The sequence below is a fragment of the Solanum verrucosum genome, unplaced genomic scaffold (genome assembly GCF_900185275.1).
Source record: "Solanum verrucosum unplaced genomic scaffold, falcon-dt-bn FXZP01000261.1, whole genome shotgun sequence".
NCBI classification, from domain to species: Eukaryota; Viridiplantae; Streptophyta; class Magnoliopsida; order Solanales; family Solanaceae; genus Solanum; species Solanum verrucosum.
In genome coordinates this window covers 371,828-387,849 of record NW_026019969.1, presented here as the reverse complement: position 1 = coordinate 387,849, position 16,022 = coordinate 371,828, and the positions used below count along the sequence as shown (strand labels likewise).

General features: G+C 30.3%; 2 protein-coding genes across 2 annotated transcripts; both read right to left on the bottom strand.

Moving 5' to 3' along the window:
* Positions 1-2,692: 2,692 nt before the first annotated feature.
* LOC125815447 (uncharacterized) lies at positions 2,693-3,942 on the bottom strand. Its single transcript, XM_049494918.1, has 3 exons — positions 3,691-3,942; positions 3,088-3,234; positions 2,693-2,924 (listed from the first exon to the last, which is right to left on the bottom strand). The coding sequence occupies exons 1-3, from the start codon at positions 3,940-3,942 to the stop codon at positions 2,781-2,783; spliced, it is 543 nt and encodes a 180-aa protein (XP_049350875.1). The 3' UTR covers positions 2,693-2,780.
* Positions 3,943-4,827: 885 nt separating this feature from the next.
* On the bottom strand, positions 4,828-8,003 carry LOC125815448 (uncharacterized). Its single transcript, XM_049494919.1, has 4 exons — positions 7,695-8,003; positions 6,297-6,443; positions 5,397-5,582; positions 4,828-4,975 (listed from the first exon to the last, which is right to left on the bottom strand). Exons 1-3 carry the CDS (start codon positions 7,941-7,943, stop codon positions 5,439-5,441), a joined length of 540 nt encoding a protein of 179 aa, XP_049350876.1. The 5' UTR covers positions 7,944-8,003; the 3' UTR covers positions 4,828-4,975; positions 5,397-5,438.
* Between the last annotated feature and the right edge of the window lie 8,019 nt (positions 8,004-16,022).

Genomic DNA, 16,022 nt, shown 5'->3' with positions numbered 1-16,022 from the left:
AGGATTAATTACTTGGGTGGATTCCTTTTAAAAAATAATTACTTATTTTAAGTATACTTTTTAATTATTACCATTTATATCAATATATAACAATATTATGTATTTATTTGATTTATGTTTCTCTCTCGCCTCTTTCTCCTTTTTCTCTCTCTCCTCTTTCTCCTTTTTTATTCTCTCTGTGCAAGGTATCAATATTTTAAAGCTACAATTGAAAGATCCACAATCTTGAACCACAAATTCAATTCGTTATGTCTCTAAAGGGAGAAGAAAATCTTGAGCTCATTCTTTCTCTATTTGTCCCTGGAAATTATGTTGTCAACCACTATAATGGTATTTAAGTTGTTGATCCTTCAATATTTAATGTGGTACAAGAAGTGATATGGGTCAAAATAAACGTTAACGAATATGTAGCTCTTATAAAAAATTAGCCCCTAAAAGTTATTATGTATGTTGTTTTTAAAGATTGTACTAATTTGGAATGATGTCTGCAATATGCATTAAAAATGTATTATGCATGTATTATAAATTATAATTTGATTGGGATCACTAAAAAGAGAGTGAAGTCTGCAAAATGTATTATAAATATATTGTTAATGAATAAACATATATTATACATATCTTATAAATTGAAGTAAATCAGCATGACCAGATTAGTCAAGTTTTTTTTCTACGCATCACCAATAAACTACAAAATGAATTAAACTTGAATTAAATTTGAATTAAAATTGAATTAGAAGAGAAATAAATATGAATGCAAAATGTAGCAACCAAAAGAGCAGTCAATGATTCGTAGACTGAATAAAATTTGTATCAATAATGAATTAGACAAGTAATTAATTGTAACAAATGAAGAAACATAATAAACTGCGAAATGAATTAAACTTGAATTAAAAATGTATTACACACATATTAAAGTTGAATTAGAAGCGAATTAAACATGAATGCAATGTAGCATACGAAAGAGCATTTTGTGATCTGTAAACTGAATAAAACTTGTATCAATAGTGAATTAAACAAGTAATTCAATCGTAACAAATTAACCAATAAACTGAAAAATGAATTAACTTGTATTACACAAATATTAAAGTTGAATTAGAAGAGAGAAGTAAGCATGAATAAAAAATGTAACCAATGAAAGACCAAACAATGATCTATAAAGTGAATTAAACTTATATCAATAATGAATTAAACAAGTAATCTAATAGTAACAAATAATAAACTACAAAATGATTTAAATTTGCATTAAAAGTGTATTAAAGTTGAATTAGAAGAGAAAATTAAGAATAAATGAAAAACGTAACTAACGAAAGACAAGATAAACTGAATTAAACTTGTATTATTTTTGAATAAAACATGTACTATATGTGTCTTATAAGTTATTTTGGTTTGTATCACTAAGAACATGAGTGATATTTGCAATATGTATTAAAAATGTAATGTGCATGTATTATAAATGTAGTATAAGTGTGTTACCAATTATAAACTTAACCAAACCCTCTCAAAATTGAGATATAAACTACAAACGTCATTTTCAATTATTTATAGTAACAACCTATCCAAACTAATCACAAATTCGTAAAATTCAAATAATGAATCTAAAATTTGAAGCTTTATAATGACTATCAATGGTGAACTCTTACCACTGTAATTTTAGAGATTTGAAATTTCTGCTTGAAAACATATTTCTATACAAATTTTTAGTTTTTCTCTTCCTCTTCTCGTCATGTTCTTGAGTAAAGATAGTAAAATATGAGCAAATATTAATTTGAGGATAGTTAATTAAATGAAAATTTTAAAGAAGAAGAAAAAGAACAAAAAGAAGAAGAAGAAAAATGACGGAGAAAGAGACAAAGAAGAAGAATAAAAAAAAGAAGAGGAGGAAGTGAAGAGAAAAACTGTACAACATTTTCAATTCCAAAAAAAAGTTATATTAAGTTAAAAAAGTTATATTGTCATAGATGGTAAATATTTTTTTAATATAGCATATTTATGTGATTTACCCAAAGTGGAATTTAGCTCACAATTTGGATATTTTAATGAGTTGAATAAATTGAGGATTTGGCTAAGGAAACGTAAACAAACAATAGCTCAAATTAATTTCAAAAACTGTAACCAAATTGAGATTAATCGGTGGATTTGGTCAACATTTAATCAAGACAAAGTAATATGAATTAATTAAGGAGCTTCTTAATCTTAACGAAATAAAAATAATCAACTTAATTATAAACTAATTTAAATAACTCAAAAATTATAACTATAATTTATACTAAACTAATTTAATAAAATACTTACTAAAGAAAATCAAAATCTTTTTGAGATGATTTTCAGAATATTTATAAAATATACTCTAATTATATACAAAATTATATAAAATATACATATTACACAAAAATGATAAAATTAATTAAAAGTAACTTGAAAAATATTTTGAACTTTACAAAGTCAATTATTTCAAATCGTTTGGAATTTAAGAAACTCGATGATTAATATATATTGTGGAGGTCCAAAATTGGGTGTCAACACAAACCATACTAGCAGTACATGACTTTCACTTCATTCTATTTCAATAAACCATGATTCAATTGTGTATTTCATCAAGCAACATTTGAAAACAAAGATGATACAGATGACAAATAAGGGAATCTCAGATAGTGCTAGATGTAAATATTGCTTTGGGGATTACAGATAAGAGTCTTAAGTCTCAAATTCATCTAATGATGTTAGATGAGCTGCTGAACGTGTTTAGCAAATGTATCTACTTAATGTGTTTGAGGTTAAGTTCATAAACTTGCGACAGGCATGTGATAGAATGTTGCATTAGAGGTGTAGACCAATTTCCTTGAGTCCTTGAGCCGAAAATCAACTGCAACTACAGTTATGTTCCTTCCACTCCGAATGATAGACCCGTCTATGACCACCTCTGCCTAGAGAGGACACAAATATAAAGGTAAATAAATATAGGGAAAGAGAAAAGAATGAGATCTCCTTTTATGATATGCAATTTCTCCTACCAATTTGTTACTATACAATAAAATCTAGTGACATTGAGGAGGTAAGACGATCTTAAATGATAGCTTTAATACTCACATTGCATGGAGCAGCAGAAAGATATGACATTCTCAATTCTCCAAGAAAGAGTTCCTTATCCTTTCCTACAACAGTTCTGGCACAGGCAATTGACACCCTCTCGGCGACAGCTCCAATTGCTCCTCCATGCAAGGTACGATAAGCATTCTACAATAAAGAGGTTGCACACTCATCAGATGGCAAATACAAGACTTAAAGACATGAAATTTGGAAGGCAACTAAAAGAAAAAAACAAAAGCACAAATCAAACAAAGCTGTTGTGTTTTTCTGCAAAAGAAGATTGAAATTTACTATTCCAAAAGAATATATAGATGTCTGCAAATTCAAAGGGCTTAATTACACACGAACTAATCCTGGCAAGTATGGGTGTAAAAGGAGAATGGGACTCCAAAAATCAGCTCAATCAAAAGCATGTAAGGGACTCTTATAACCATTTCTGCAAAGATGGTTGTTCACAAATCGAACCTGTGATGCTACATATATACATGTCATCAAAAGATGGAGAAACTCAACCCTTCAATAATTAGGGAAATTCTTTACTCGACAAAACTGGTAAGCGTAGAATTTAAAAAAGGGGAAGTTAACCGAAAAATCATATATTACCAAGATTGCAGGTTTGACAGATAGAATGCATGAGATTTTTCCAGGGTGGATACTGTGGAGCTTGAGGCAGCTGCGAATGAGTTGAGAGAAGAAGTCCTTAACATCATGATATTGAGGTGGAATGTTGTAACCGTCCTGTAGCACGTGCATGAAGAGGATATCAACAAGAGCAACATCCTCCTTAGATAATTCTTCCGAGATGATTGTGTCTTTGGTGTATGAACTCTTCCTCTTTGAATTCTCTTCTCCCATTCTATCTTCTTCTTCTTCTTCTTGCCTTCCTACTTCCTAAACATACCTAACTGATGAATTTGTGGTCCCCCAACTCCGCGCTTACCGCACCTAACCTATCTGTCCGCTCGATTTACTCGTGTGGAACAGTACATAGTTATTACTGTATTTCTATTTTTCATTTATATTTTGCAAATGTTCCCCACTAATTAGTTATGACACCTCAGCTCACATTTGGTCATTATCACATTTGTAGCATGTAAATCATTAATCAAGCCAATAAAAATTTTATTACCTGATTAATCGAAAAGATTGGCGTTGATCATTTCTTACATAAGTTTGTTGGGTTTTTTTTTAATCCTTTTTTACTAAAAAAAATAGAAAATGTTTTTTAAAAAAAGTTAGTACTCTATCTTTGTGCAGTAGTACTACTAATAACACTCACCTCTCGTAAGCATATGATGATGGTGTTCAGAAATAATATCTTGCCTTTCTTAAACATCAGCATCAATGTTGGGTTATAAATATTGATAGAAGAAAGTCATGCTCATCTCATAAAATTTTAACAACTCAATTCTAATAAACATTTTCATAATATATATTTCAAATTTGTGCAAAGGATAAATTGTACGTAACAATAAAAAAGTTAACTTTACTTTTGTTCAATTAACCCAGTGGTCAAACCGAACTAAAATCAATAATCCAATAATCATAGGAAACCTAACAGTTAAAAATCCAAAAAACCATTAACTCAATAAACCTATTATCAGTTTGGTTTATTGGTGTGACTCGAAATTTGCACAGCCCTAGCACAAAATAGAGGTACAAGTACATGATGTTTACTGAAATTGTCATGGATTAGTGGTTTGCTTTCCATTCACATATCTAAACAGGAGTTATTGCATTAGATGAAGACAGTTTATTTACACAAACGTTTCTAAGCTCCTCTGATAGGGAAACACATTCCAGCGACACAACTGAACTTTTCCCGATTTTAATGAAGTTCTGAAACTTTGTAAGCCCTCCGACATTGTGACTTACCTGGTCTTTCAACCTGTTTGTCAACAAAAGAGATTTTGCTGTAGTTATTTTTATTCAAAAGTACGTGTGAGTGCAAAATGTTAAACAGACATGACATTACTTTTGACAATCACAGAATATTGCACAATTTTAAGGTGTTGAAAGGGTAGTTGAACACCATAATACAATTAGTACCATGTAAGCAATGGTAAAGGGAACATAAGTTTTGGAACTGATACACGTCAATACATCGTGAACCAAGTACTTTAATTAGCATCTTGAATTTAATTAATTAATGTTTTATAGTTCCAAAGCTTGTCAACGACAAGAAATTGGACGTGTATCAGATTCCTGGAACGCGATTACTATAATCAGACGAACTCAAATATGAGGCAACACAGATTGAAAGGCAACAGAAGTTTTCTGGATACATATTGAAGAACTGATATACCTACCAGCAGGATGTCTTTGGCTTAATGTGTTGAACCAGGTCTGGTTCATAAACTTGCTACAGGCACATGATAGAATGTTGCACGAGAAATGTAACACAGTTTCTCAGAATCCTTTAGTCTAAAATCCAGGGCAACTACAGTCAGGCTTCTTCCACTTCGAACAATGGATGCATTAACTATTACTGCGGCCTGTGAGTACCCCCAATCCAAAAAGAGAAATAAATTAGTGAAAAGGCAGGATGGGTATTGTACCTCAACACATAAATATTGCAGACAAATAGCTAACTTATCATGCTGACAAATATATATTTATACTTCAGTAAACAAATACTCCATCCGCTTCATATTACATGGGCCCCCATACTAAAAATAGTTGTTTCAATTTACTTGTCCATTTTATGAAATCAAGAGAGCTTTGTTATATTTCTCCCTTTCTATCCTTAATACTCCATTAAGTAACTAAATAAAGTAGTAGTAGTCAAATTTAGAGTTCCGAAACATTATTAATAAGGTTAGTTTAGTAAAATACAAATCTAATTAAAGCTTTCTTAAGGGGTGTGTCAGGTCAACAAGGGCCAAGTAATATGAAATGGAGGAAGTAGCATGGTTAAAACAAGGCAATTCAACATGACGGCTGTGTTCCTACTTTGTAAGTCTAGGTCAGTTCTGTGACTTTCTCATCTTAAAATTCCATATGGGTTCGTCATGTCTGCTGTTAAACAACAAACATCTGTGCAGTATTTACAAAACTGTAAGAAGATTCACACACACACTCAGCACTGTCGCAGGTGACAGGAAAAAAGACCACACAAATCTTGACATGCTCTTCCTTGATGCTTAAGCTGTAAGCAGTGCATTAACACAGAATGCTGAGAGGACAAAACAAATGCCATAAAGACTCACATTTTGAGGAGCACTAGAGAGATAAGATATGCTTAATTCTCCAAGAAAGAGCTCTTTATCCTTTCCCACGATAGTTCGAGCACAGGCAGTTGCTACCCTTACTGCTACATCTCCAACTGCTCCTCCGTGCAGTGAACCATATACATTCTGCAAGGAAATAAGTAAACCAATGTGTTCCAATACTTATTTCACCAGAAACAGCTAAAAGAACGAAGAGAAAATAGTATACATTTGATGCAATTGAATAAAATGCAACTTGGAAGTTGATAGTATCCGCAAAAAGTTTGCACCATTGCACGAGGTACAAAGCACACACATGGATGGTGAAGGAGGTCAGATAGAGATATCAAGTATATGTACCCCCTCCCCCCCCCTCCCCCAACCTTTTCCTTTGTTGTGTTGGCTGGCAATGCAATAAAGTACAGGAAACTCATAGCTTTCTGTCTCAATCCATTGAGTGGAATAAAATCAGTTGTTTCAATTCCAAGGTAAATGTGTAAAAGTCCGTTTGATGGAATAGATCAAATAGAAGTTTCACAATTGGGGATACCTCAAATCTATAGCAATATCAACACCTAAATGCATATGCCATCTGACATCTAAAAATCCAAGTCCTGAGAATCTCAACTTCAACCACCTCCTTCAGCCTCACTTATATATCCCTCAAAATGATATTTGTCCCCTAACCACTCCCTTTACACTTCCAACCATCCACCAAGAAATGAAACAGAACGAGCCCAGATGCTTAGATGTGCAGAATGAATTATTTTGTTCAAGCTATTGAACAGAAACCAACTTGTCCATGTAACCATTGACTTCTCTCTGGACAGACCTGATATTCTAATACAAATTTCTGAGAAGTGGGATCTCATTAACTGCATCATCTTTCTCAATTCTATTCGATACCTAAACTTCTGAAAATCAGACGCTGGCATAGTAGTGTCAGCAGTTAAGAGATGCTGCTGCCCACCCACCACAAAACAAAAAAAAAATAGTTCTATCATTACTCAATCAATCAACTACAACCTCAATTCCTAAGTTTCCACACTTTGAGGATATTTCAACAAATTTATGATTTGATAGTACGTAATATTCAGAAATTAAGGAACCAAGAAATTTTCTTAGAGCAGGAAACTTTATCATCAATCAATCAACTACGCCTAAATCCAAAACTAGTTGGGATCAGTGGAAGGTATGAATCCTCAATAATCAATCTGCTCCATTTTGGGTCAATTCCATTTTCAATTCTAAAGAATGATTTTTCATTTTCAGACAAAATTAGGGATTTTTTTAAGTTTCCAAGAAAATGGGAATCAAACAAAATTCAAGAAAGACTGAATCTTTTCAACCAAATAAGAGATATAATAAAGACCCAGTATTCAAAAAACAATTGTTTACCATGATAGGAGGTTTGACAGAGACAATACAGGAAATCTTGCCACGGTGGACATGTTGGACCTTGAGGAAGCTGCGGCTGAGTTCAGAGAAAGAATCCTTAGTGTCATACTGAGGAGGAAAGTTAAGGTTGAAGAGCCCCATGCTTTTGAGGAATCCATTGACCTTAGAAATAGATTCTGCAGACAATTTTTCGGAGATGACAGTGTTTTTGTTCTCCATAAGAGTTGGGGCTGAGCGATTTTCACCCATCTCTTTTGTTTAATTTCTAGTACTACCATCTGGGTAGAGTAATCTTACGTCGTCCAATAAATACAATGCTTGATCTAATTTGGTCGCTTATAACCACGGATATAAATAGGCCAGAATTAGTTTTTGTGATTAATTATTTTAGAGTAAGTTATTTTATAATGTTTCTCTAACTTATTTAATAATTTATGGTACAAGTGATAGCATCTATATATATACTAGATATGAAAGGGCCCGTTAACAGGGTCGATATTACAATCTTAAATATATTATTTCGCAACCAAATATTAAAATATATTTCCGCATCGTGGACTTGCTCCCAGACAGTGTTTTCTTGACCGTTTCTCATGATTAACTATCTAAAACTCATTTAATCATTACGATATATTTCCTACCACAAATAATAATCTGGAATTCATAATTCAAATTCAAGGTAGAGCTAAGAGTTAAGTCTTGAGAGTTCTTTCGAGTCTTTTGAGAAAGTCCCTTTGAGTCTTTTGAGGAGTCTTCTATAATTTCTAATAACTTGTTTCAAGACTCGAGTAAGTGAGTATGAGAATGATGAATATGTATTCATGAGTCTATACTATCATTAATCATAACTCTTGAATTCATAATTCAAAATCAAATTCAAAAAAGAGCTAAGAGTAGAGTTCAAGAAAATCTTTGAGTTCAATTGTGAATCCTTTGAGATCAATTATTGATTTGAGCTAAGTTTTGAGGAAGTAAGTATGAGAATGCGAAGAATCATATACATGAATTCCATATTGTTATTTAGACCCTCGAGTCGAATCGTTCATGCCTATAAATTCCGCATGAACTTCATAAGTTGAGTATCTTTGAGAGGAGGAGTATCTTCAAGTTCTAAGTCTTGAGTATTGAGTTCCTAATCATTTAGGGATTATATTCCTACTCATAGGGCTACTACATGTTACCCATGAAGGTCCTTGAGTAGAGCAGTTTATGCCCATAATTTCACATGAACCCTATGTGTTGAACAGTCTTGAGATGAGAGGTATCATTGAGTCCTTGAATTGAGTCATTCACGTCCATAATTTGGCATGAACCCTATTTTAAGAAGTCTTTTGCAAACTTTTTTAAAATTTGTTTTAAGACTTGAGCATATGAGTTGAGGAAGAGTAGAACTGAGTTCATTTTCTTTAAAATGATATATTGAAACTAAGTATTTCCAAGAGTAAATGTTTTTACATTTAAGATGAGAGGAAACAAAGATCTCCAAAAGAGTTTTGAGCAGTTTGAGTACCATCTCTTTTAAGAGAAAGATTTTTGAGTAATAATCTCAAAACACATAAAGAGTTATGTTTTTAGAGAGAAATTTTTTTTAGAAATTCCACTTAAGTATAGAGAAGATTTCTTTCTTTATTTTTTTTTGGGGAAATTATATTATTTGCTTGCTTATTAATTGTAAATAATATATTCAGTAATTAATAATTTATGTATTGTTGTAATCTCTACATAACTAATACCTACATAACTAATACTTGCATAACTGATACCACATAACTAAATCCTGCATAACTAATATTTGCATAACTGTAACCAATAACCAAACGGCCCCTAACTATATTATCCTTTTCAAAATTTTATCACAAATTATTTATTCTTATAAAAATGACCCCATTTTTTAAAAAACACATTCAAATAATCAAATATTATTTGCAAAATCAATAGCTTAACACAAGTTCAACTTCAAAAAAATTAAATAAAGTGATTTTTTTTTTGTAATAGTATGTGGTAGTTCTTATATGAGATCTAATCTATGACATTATACAACTATCTATTTTGAGATATTATTTTATTTAGTGCAATTTGGTTGTATGTCTCAGGTAAATTAGTCAAGTAATTTTTAGAAACTGAGGAAAATAAACCATATTTAGAAAAACCTAATATATAAATATATCTTTTAACTTGACTTTGTCTGACATCTATGACATTCAACTTAGGGTGTGCACAAGTAAACACTTAAAATTTTATAAGGTTGAAGAAGTAAAAGCACGCGTTCTACGGGAAATAACACACGTAGGAGCCACATAAAATATCGCATAGGACGTGAATTATATTGTCATGTAGGACGTCAAGTAGAACACAAGTGTCAACTTGTTCAATTTTATACAAGATTATGTGTCTACTTATGAACATCTAAAATTGAAGGACATAGATGTTAGATGAAACCAAATTAAATGACATATTTATGTATTATGCCTTTAGAAAAAGTATATTTAAATTCGAAATAATTTTTGCATAAAATTTAACCAAACACGACTTCAACTATAATTTTTTTAAATAAAATAAACAGGTATTTTTTCATGACCAAACCACACTAAGAAAGGAAATGATTTAAAGCCCTCAAATTTGAATTTTTGGTATGAAAAAATCTCATTAAAAATTATACATTCAAAAATAAAAAAGATTTTTTAAAAAAACGTATCAGCTTGTATATACAGACTTTTGAAGTAAATCAATAAATAGGGTCCATGTAACTTTGCAATAATTTCTTTTACTCCTCCCAATGTATTGGTACACGTGTGGCCATTAGAATCCACAACTATTGACTTAGTGGTGGATACATTGAGAATTACATAAATTTTGGTTGGTTTTTCTGGAAATTTTAATACTTATGCACAATGTACAATTAAACTAAGCTTGAAATTTGTTTTGGTTGACAAAAATGCCCTTGGTCGTCCTCTCTTCACCTTTCTATATAATAGAAATATATATATATATATATATATATATATATTTTATTTATTTTTTCTATTATATAGAAGAGCCAAGTTAAGGACGATCAAGGGCAAATTTGTCATTTCATAAAAATTCTAGAATGTTTGTTTCTATATTATGGCATCAAAAAAGTGATAATAGATTTATAATGATAGTACAACCAAATATATTTTTCTAAATGCCATGTGTATCCTAATGATATGACATAATATGGACCCATATTTTCAATCACATTTTTATATTAAGATATTATAATTTATTTTAAGTAATATTCTTCTATATCATAAAGTAAAGAACTTCATACTATGAGGTCACATAAAAATATCATACCAATTTTTCATAAAACATCAAATTTGTAAATTTTCATAATAAAATAAATTACATATTATAATAAGTAAATAAATTTATAGAGTGAAGTTTCTTTACACTAATATATCTATGACATAACTTATTTAAATGTATAGTTTGTACTCTATTTTTTCATAAGTAATTTTCAACTATAAGTAAATGATATCTTATAATTTTCATGTTGTTTCATTATGACAATTAACATTTTTCTATTATATAGAAGAGCCATGAGAAGGACGATCAATGGCATTTTAATAATTTTAACATCATTTAAGGGTAAAATAATAATTGTGTAATTAATGGTCAAAATGAAAATCTAGAAGAAATCATATATTGTATGTCTTTACTTTTGTTATGGGCCCATAAAGATATTTTTGTAATTTTGTTAAAATAAAGAATTTCTATTAGTTAACTTCTTACAAACAATAATAAATGCTAAGCTTATTTTGACATATTTTAGAAAGAAATTTTGAACTAATTTAAAATAAAATGTGTTTGAATAGTTAATATTTTGTTCCTAAAAATACTTTAAAGGATATTGTGTAAACATATTTTTAATATTATGTTACATAATATGACCACTAAATTCGTATCTTGATCATTGAAATAGTCTTTAAAATAACGTATCAATATTTTTTAATTAATTTGAAGAAAATATCAAATTTTGTGACTAAAAGAATGAACAATGTTTGACTATCAAGAAATTAATGATTTGATAATGTATTCATCGAAAGATTAAAAAATATAATTTTTTTCATTTCTATAAAGGATATTTTCTTAATATAATATAATAAACTATTTAACAGAGAAAATTTGACAAGGAGAAAGTTTAACATTCAAATTCTAAGGAATATTAAAATACAAACTAAAGAAAAATGAGTAGTTAAAAAATAAAGAAGAACGACAAAATACAAAGTCAATAGAAAAGGACTTTGTTGAGAAATATAGAGGAACGAAAAACTAAATAAATAAATAAATTAGGGAAAAACAACCTGAAAAAGAAAAAACAAGTATATTGGTTATTTTGTGGGCGTAAGATTTAAAGTTTTCTTTTACGGCATGATATTAAGAGTGTAGTATCAAAAAAAATTATTAATGTAATTTAGAATATAACATTATGATAATTGTTATTGCATATAGAAAAAAATTGCTTTCATGATTGTTTTTATTGGTGTGGAGTTAGATATAATTTTTTAATAAATAATTTCAATATTTAGAATATAACATTACGATAATTGTTATTGTATATAGAAATAAAGTTGCTTTCCTGCTTGTTTTTATTGTTGTGGAGTTAGAAATCAATTTTGATTAGTGCTTTCAATATTAAAATCAAAATAAATAGAAGTATTTCTATTTATCGAAGACAATAATAAAATGTATCACAAAATTCATCGACAAAACAAACTACAAACACAGTATACTAAAGTTGAACCAATAGAGATTTGAAAGACTTTGAATCAATCTTTACGAATTGGTTGATCAATGATTAGTATTTTATCAGATGTAAAGCTTATGGTGCAAATATTACAAAAAAATAAAATATTAACATAGTGAAAAATAGATACCACTTGTGAAATATATGTAGATCGATGAACTTTTTCAAAGACATCAACATTTTATATATTCCTCGAACACGATATGTTTTAACTCATAATCTAACACAATTCTCTATTTCCTTGCTGCATAGAATTTTTCAGAATTCAACTTTCTCAATTTGGGTTGTAAACGCATTTATGTCGTATGAACATTTGAAATAGATTATTAAGTGATATATTGAAGTTATTTACTGAAGAAAAAAAATAGTATAAAGTACAAAAATCTCATATCTTTGGAGGCTAATTACATCCTATTCCGGAAGTTTTCTCAATTACAAAAATCTCAAATTTTTCATTATTTTCGAATACATTCCTTGATTTTTCGATACGTAAATGATATATTACTCTATGGGAGGGATGTATCCGAGAGGAGATAGGTATGTATCCGAGAGGGGATTATGATATCTTAAGTTGTAAATTTTGTAATTTTCTAATAAAATATGTGAAATTATATATATATATATATATATATATATATATATATGTGTGTGTGTGTGTGTGTGTGTGTGGCACCTTTCTATGGTCACTATTCTTATTTATCTTTATTTTTTTCTCAATTTTTTTATTCATTTCAATAATCTATTAAATACATCTAATGCATCATTAACCTACAATTAAAGAGGATAATGAAAAGTTTTAACATAAAAATATCTTTATTGTTGCAATAGAAAATGAAGAGTTGTAACGGTTGTCAAGAACTTATTGCAATCAACCAATTAAAAATTTATATAAAAAAAAGGTAGAATAGCACATAATCTGAACCACGTAATCTGAAGGTAAATTGACAAAACGAAAGAATGTTTGCAAGAGAAGATGTCCTACTCAAGGTAAATTTAATTTTTAAAAGCTTCACTATCTCTGATAAATCAAATTTTTGATTTGTTTGTATATAAAATTAGCACTTGGTTGAGAAGAATTATTTTTCGTCAAAAATCTATCAATCCCAAATCACAAGAATCAACAACAAATTATTGCAAAAAAAAAAATGCTTATAAAGAAGAACTTACCAATTTACGCAGAGATAATAGGAGTAGGACTTCAATTATGCAGTGGAGAATACTTGTAAGTTGTAGAATTTCTAGCAATTATATATTTTGTTTAGAATTGTGCCAGGAAAAATTAGTCTTATATTTTGTTTAGAATTGTGCTATGGCTTTTATTTGTTTTTAAATTCAATTAATAAAAGAATGGGACCGGATGACAAAAAAAGGTGGTTAAAAAAGGGGGTGAGGCCAGATGAGGTGGAAAAAATGAGTTTTAATAAAAACAATTTTTAAAGAGTTTTTTTAAGAGAAAAGGCTGAATTAAAGTTAGGAAAATATTGCCTTCGCTGGGAATTGATCTCGCGCGGTGGCGCAGCGAGTTGGCGCATTCGACCAGTGCACCTACAACTTTTGTTTATTAGGGTGCACAACTAACTATATATTCATTCTAACAACTGTCTATATATATATATATATATATATATATATATATATATATATATATGACTTTTTTTAAAAAAGTTACCGGGTACATGTGGGTCTGCCCTTGGGTGAACCCCAAGAAGTCATGGAAGTGCCATGTTTTTGCTTAAATAGTACTTGTGCTTTAGTTTGTCTATTATGACTTTAGGCAAACAAGTTGATGCCATGTGTTTAAATGATGTGTCAACTTCGAGTCAAAATAAAAACGAATTAAAAACCGTCACGTGTTTAAAAAGGCGTGTCTTGACCGATTACAAGCAAAAGTTACAATATATAGAGAGATACATGCATCATATAAACAACATTGTTTCTACAGAAAAAGAATGAAACAAATTTGCTACCATTTTTACACAATAAACATTGAGTCATTCTTTTCTTACACAAATAATATTAGTCTTTTAATTGTTAGTTTCTTAGAGATCTAACTATATATGGTTCCTTTCAGAAAAATATAATTGACAAAGGTTGTGAATAATTGACAAACACATCCATCTAGATCTATGGAAAGTTTAGATTTTCCCGTTCCTGTTGCTCCCATGACTATTACTACCTTGTTATGAGATTTCCACTCCAGTACGTATTCGCATTAAGAGGTTGTCATGAGATCTTTCACTGTAAACTTAGATCCTTTGTTGCTCGGACTCAGGTGGAGATATCTGATACGAGTTGCGGATCTAGAGGTCAGGTCGGATCCTCTATGATCTAAACTTTAAGATTCGTGAATATAGATCCATGTATGAATTGGGCTGTGATTGAGCTAAAAATAATTCATATATAGTAAACTTGAGGAGAAAATATTTATGAAGAGGAAAATCTTGGAAGGAGATAAAAGGAAAGGGAGTGATAATAGAAATTTAAGCATACAAGGTACTCCATTTTCTTCAATTTCACATTAGTTTTTTTTTTAGTTTCTCCCTCGAATTTGGTTAAAGTACCCCAAATTGGTTGACCAGATTGGGTACGAATCTCACATCCACTAACCCACACCCCATCGTGTTAACATGAGTGCGACATTAAAAGTGAAAGAATCCGAACAACTTAGGTTAGACCCTCTCATAAACAAACGTGCAATACTCATGTCATGCAAAGGTTAAAAAGAGGGTTGAGATTAGGCCACGTCAATAGGTGGTTGGTTATATATACGCAACAGGAGGAGAAAGCCATGGAAAATGTCTGGTATCATTTCTTCCTCATTTTCTTCTCTTTCTCTTCTCCCTTCTTCCTAAATTCTGATTCACTTCTCATCTCTTCTCTACAGATCTAATGATGGCTATGGAGTATTGCTTAGTTCATCGTAGTTAATTTTACTCTTGTAATCATAATCCATTTAGCATTTATAAATCAGAAAACTGTCCCAAAATCTGAATTCCTTTTCCTTTTCCGCAATTGTGATTATGGATCATGACATAAGATGTGAAAACGGCTACACATTTTATTGTTTCCGGCTTTCGATATCTCACAGACTCTCAGTACAGATAAAGTATCTTGTATAATCTTTGATTATTTGCTCTCAAATTCTACTTCTTTGTTCAATAATCAACTTATCATGAATCCATCAAGTTAGGTTTTCTTTGGGATTTTTTTATTTTTAGGGATAATCATGTCCCTGCCAGTTTAACCGACTAATTAACCAGTACCATAGGTTGTAATCATCTTGTGTTTTCACGCTGCTAGAATTTGAACCTTACATATCGTAATTTTCAACCACTTTATTGATCAACTGCCCAGAAAGGAGTGGTAATATCACCAGAAGATTAATTTCTGATTATTTTTGAAGCGGAGAAATCACGAGTACTTGGTGGATAATGGATAATGGACTCACTCCTCTATGCTTCTTGACTTGAATATTAGGTTAGGGTTCGAACCTATTGCATGTAAGAATTAGGGGTGGATATTGGTAAAAGGATCACAAGTAACTAATTAGGACATGC

Excerpts from the sequence above, each read along its gene's own strand:
- LOC125815447 (XM_049494918.1), bottom strand. The coding sequence starts at position 3,942 with ATGGGAGAAGAGAATTCAAAGAGGAAGAGTTCATACACCAAAGACACA. Across the intron at positions 3,235-3,690 it reads CTGTCAAACCTGCAATCTTG|AATGCTTATCGTACCTTGCA; the intron begins GTAATATATGAT and ends TCTTTATTGTAG. Across the intron at positions 2,925-3,087 it reads TTTCTGCTGCTCCATGCAAT|GCAGAGGTGGTCATAGACGG; the intron begins GTGAGTATTAAA and ends TGTCCTCTCTAG.
- LOC125815448 (XM_049494919.1), bottom strand. The coding sequence starts at position 7,943 with ATGGGTGAAAATCGCTCAGCCCCAACTCTTATGGAGAACAAAAACACT. Across the intron at positions 6,444-7,694 it reads CTGTCAAACCTCCTATCATG|AATGTATATGGTTCACTGCA; the intron begins GTAAACAATTGT and ends ATTTCCTTGCAG. Across the intron at positions 5,583-6,296 it reads TCTCTAGTGCTCCTCAAAAT|GCCGCAGTAATAGTTAATGC; the intron begins GTGAGTCTTTAT and ends GGGTACTCACAG.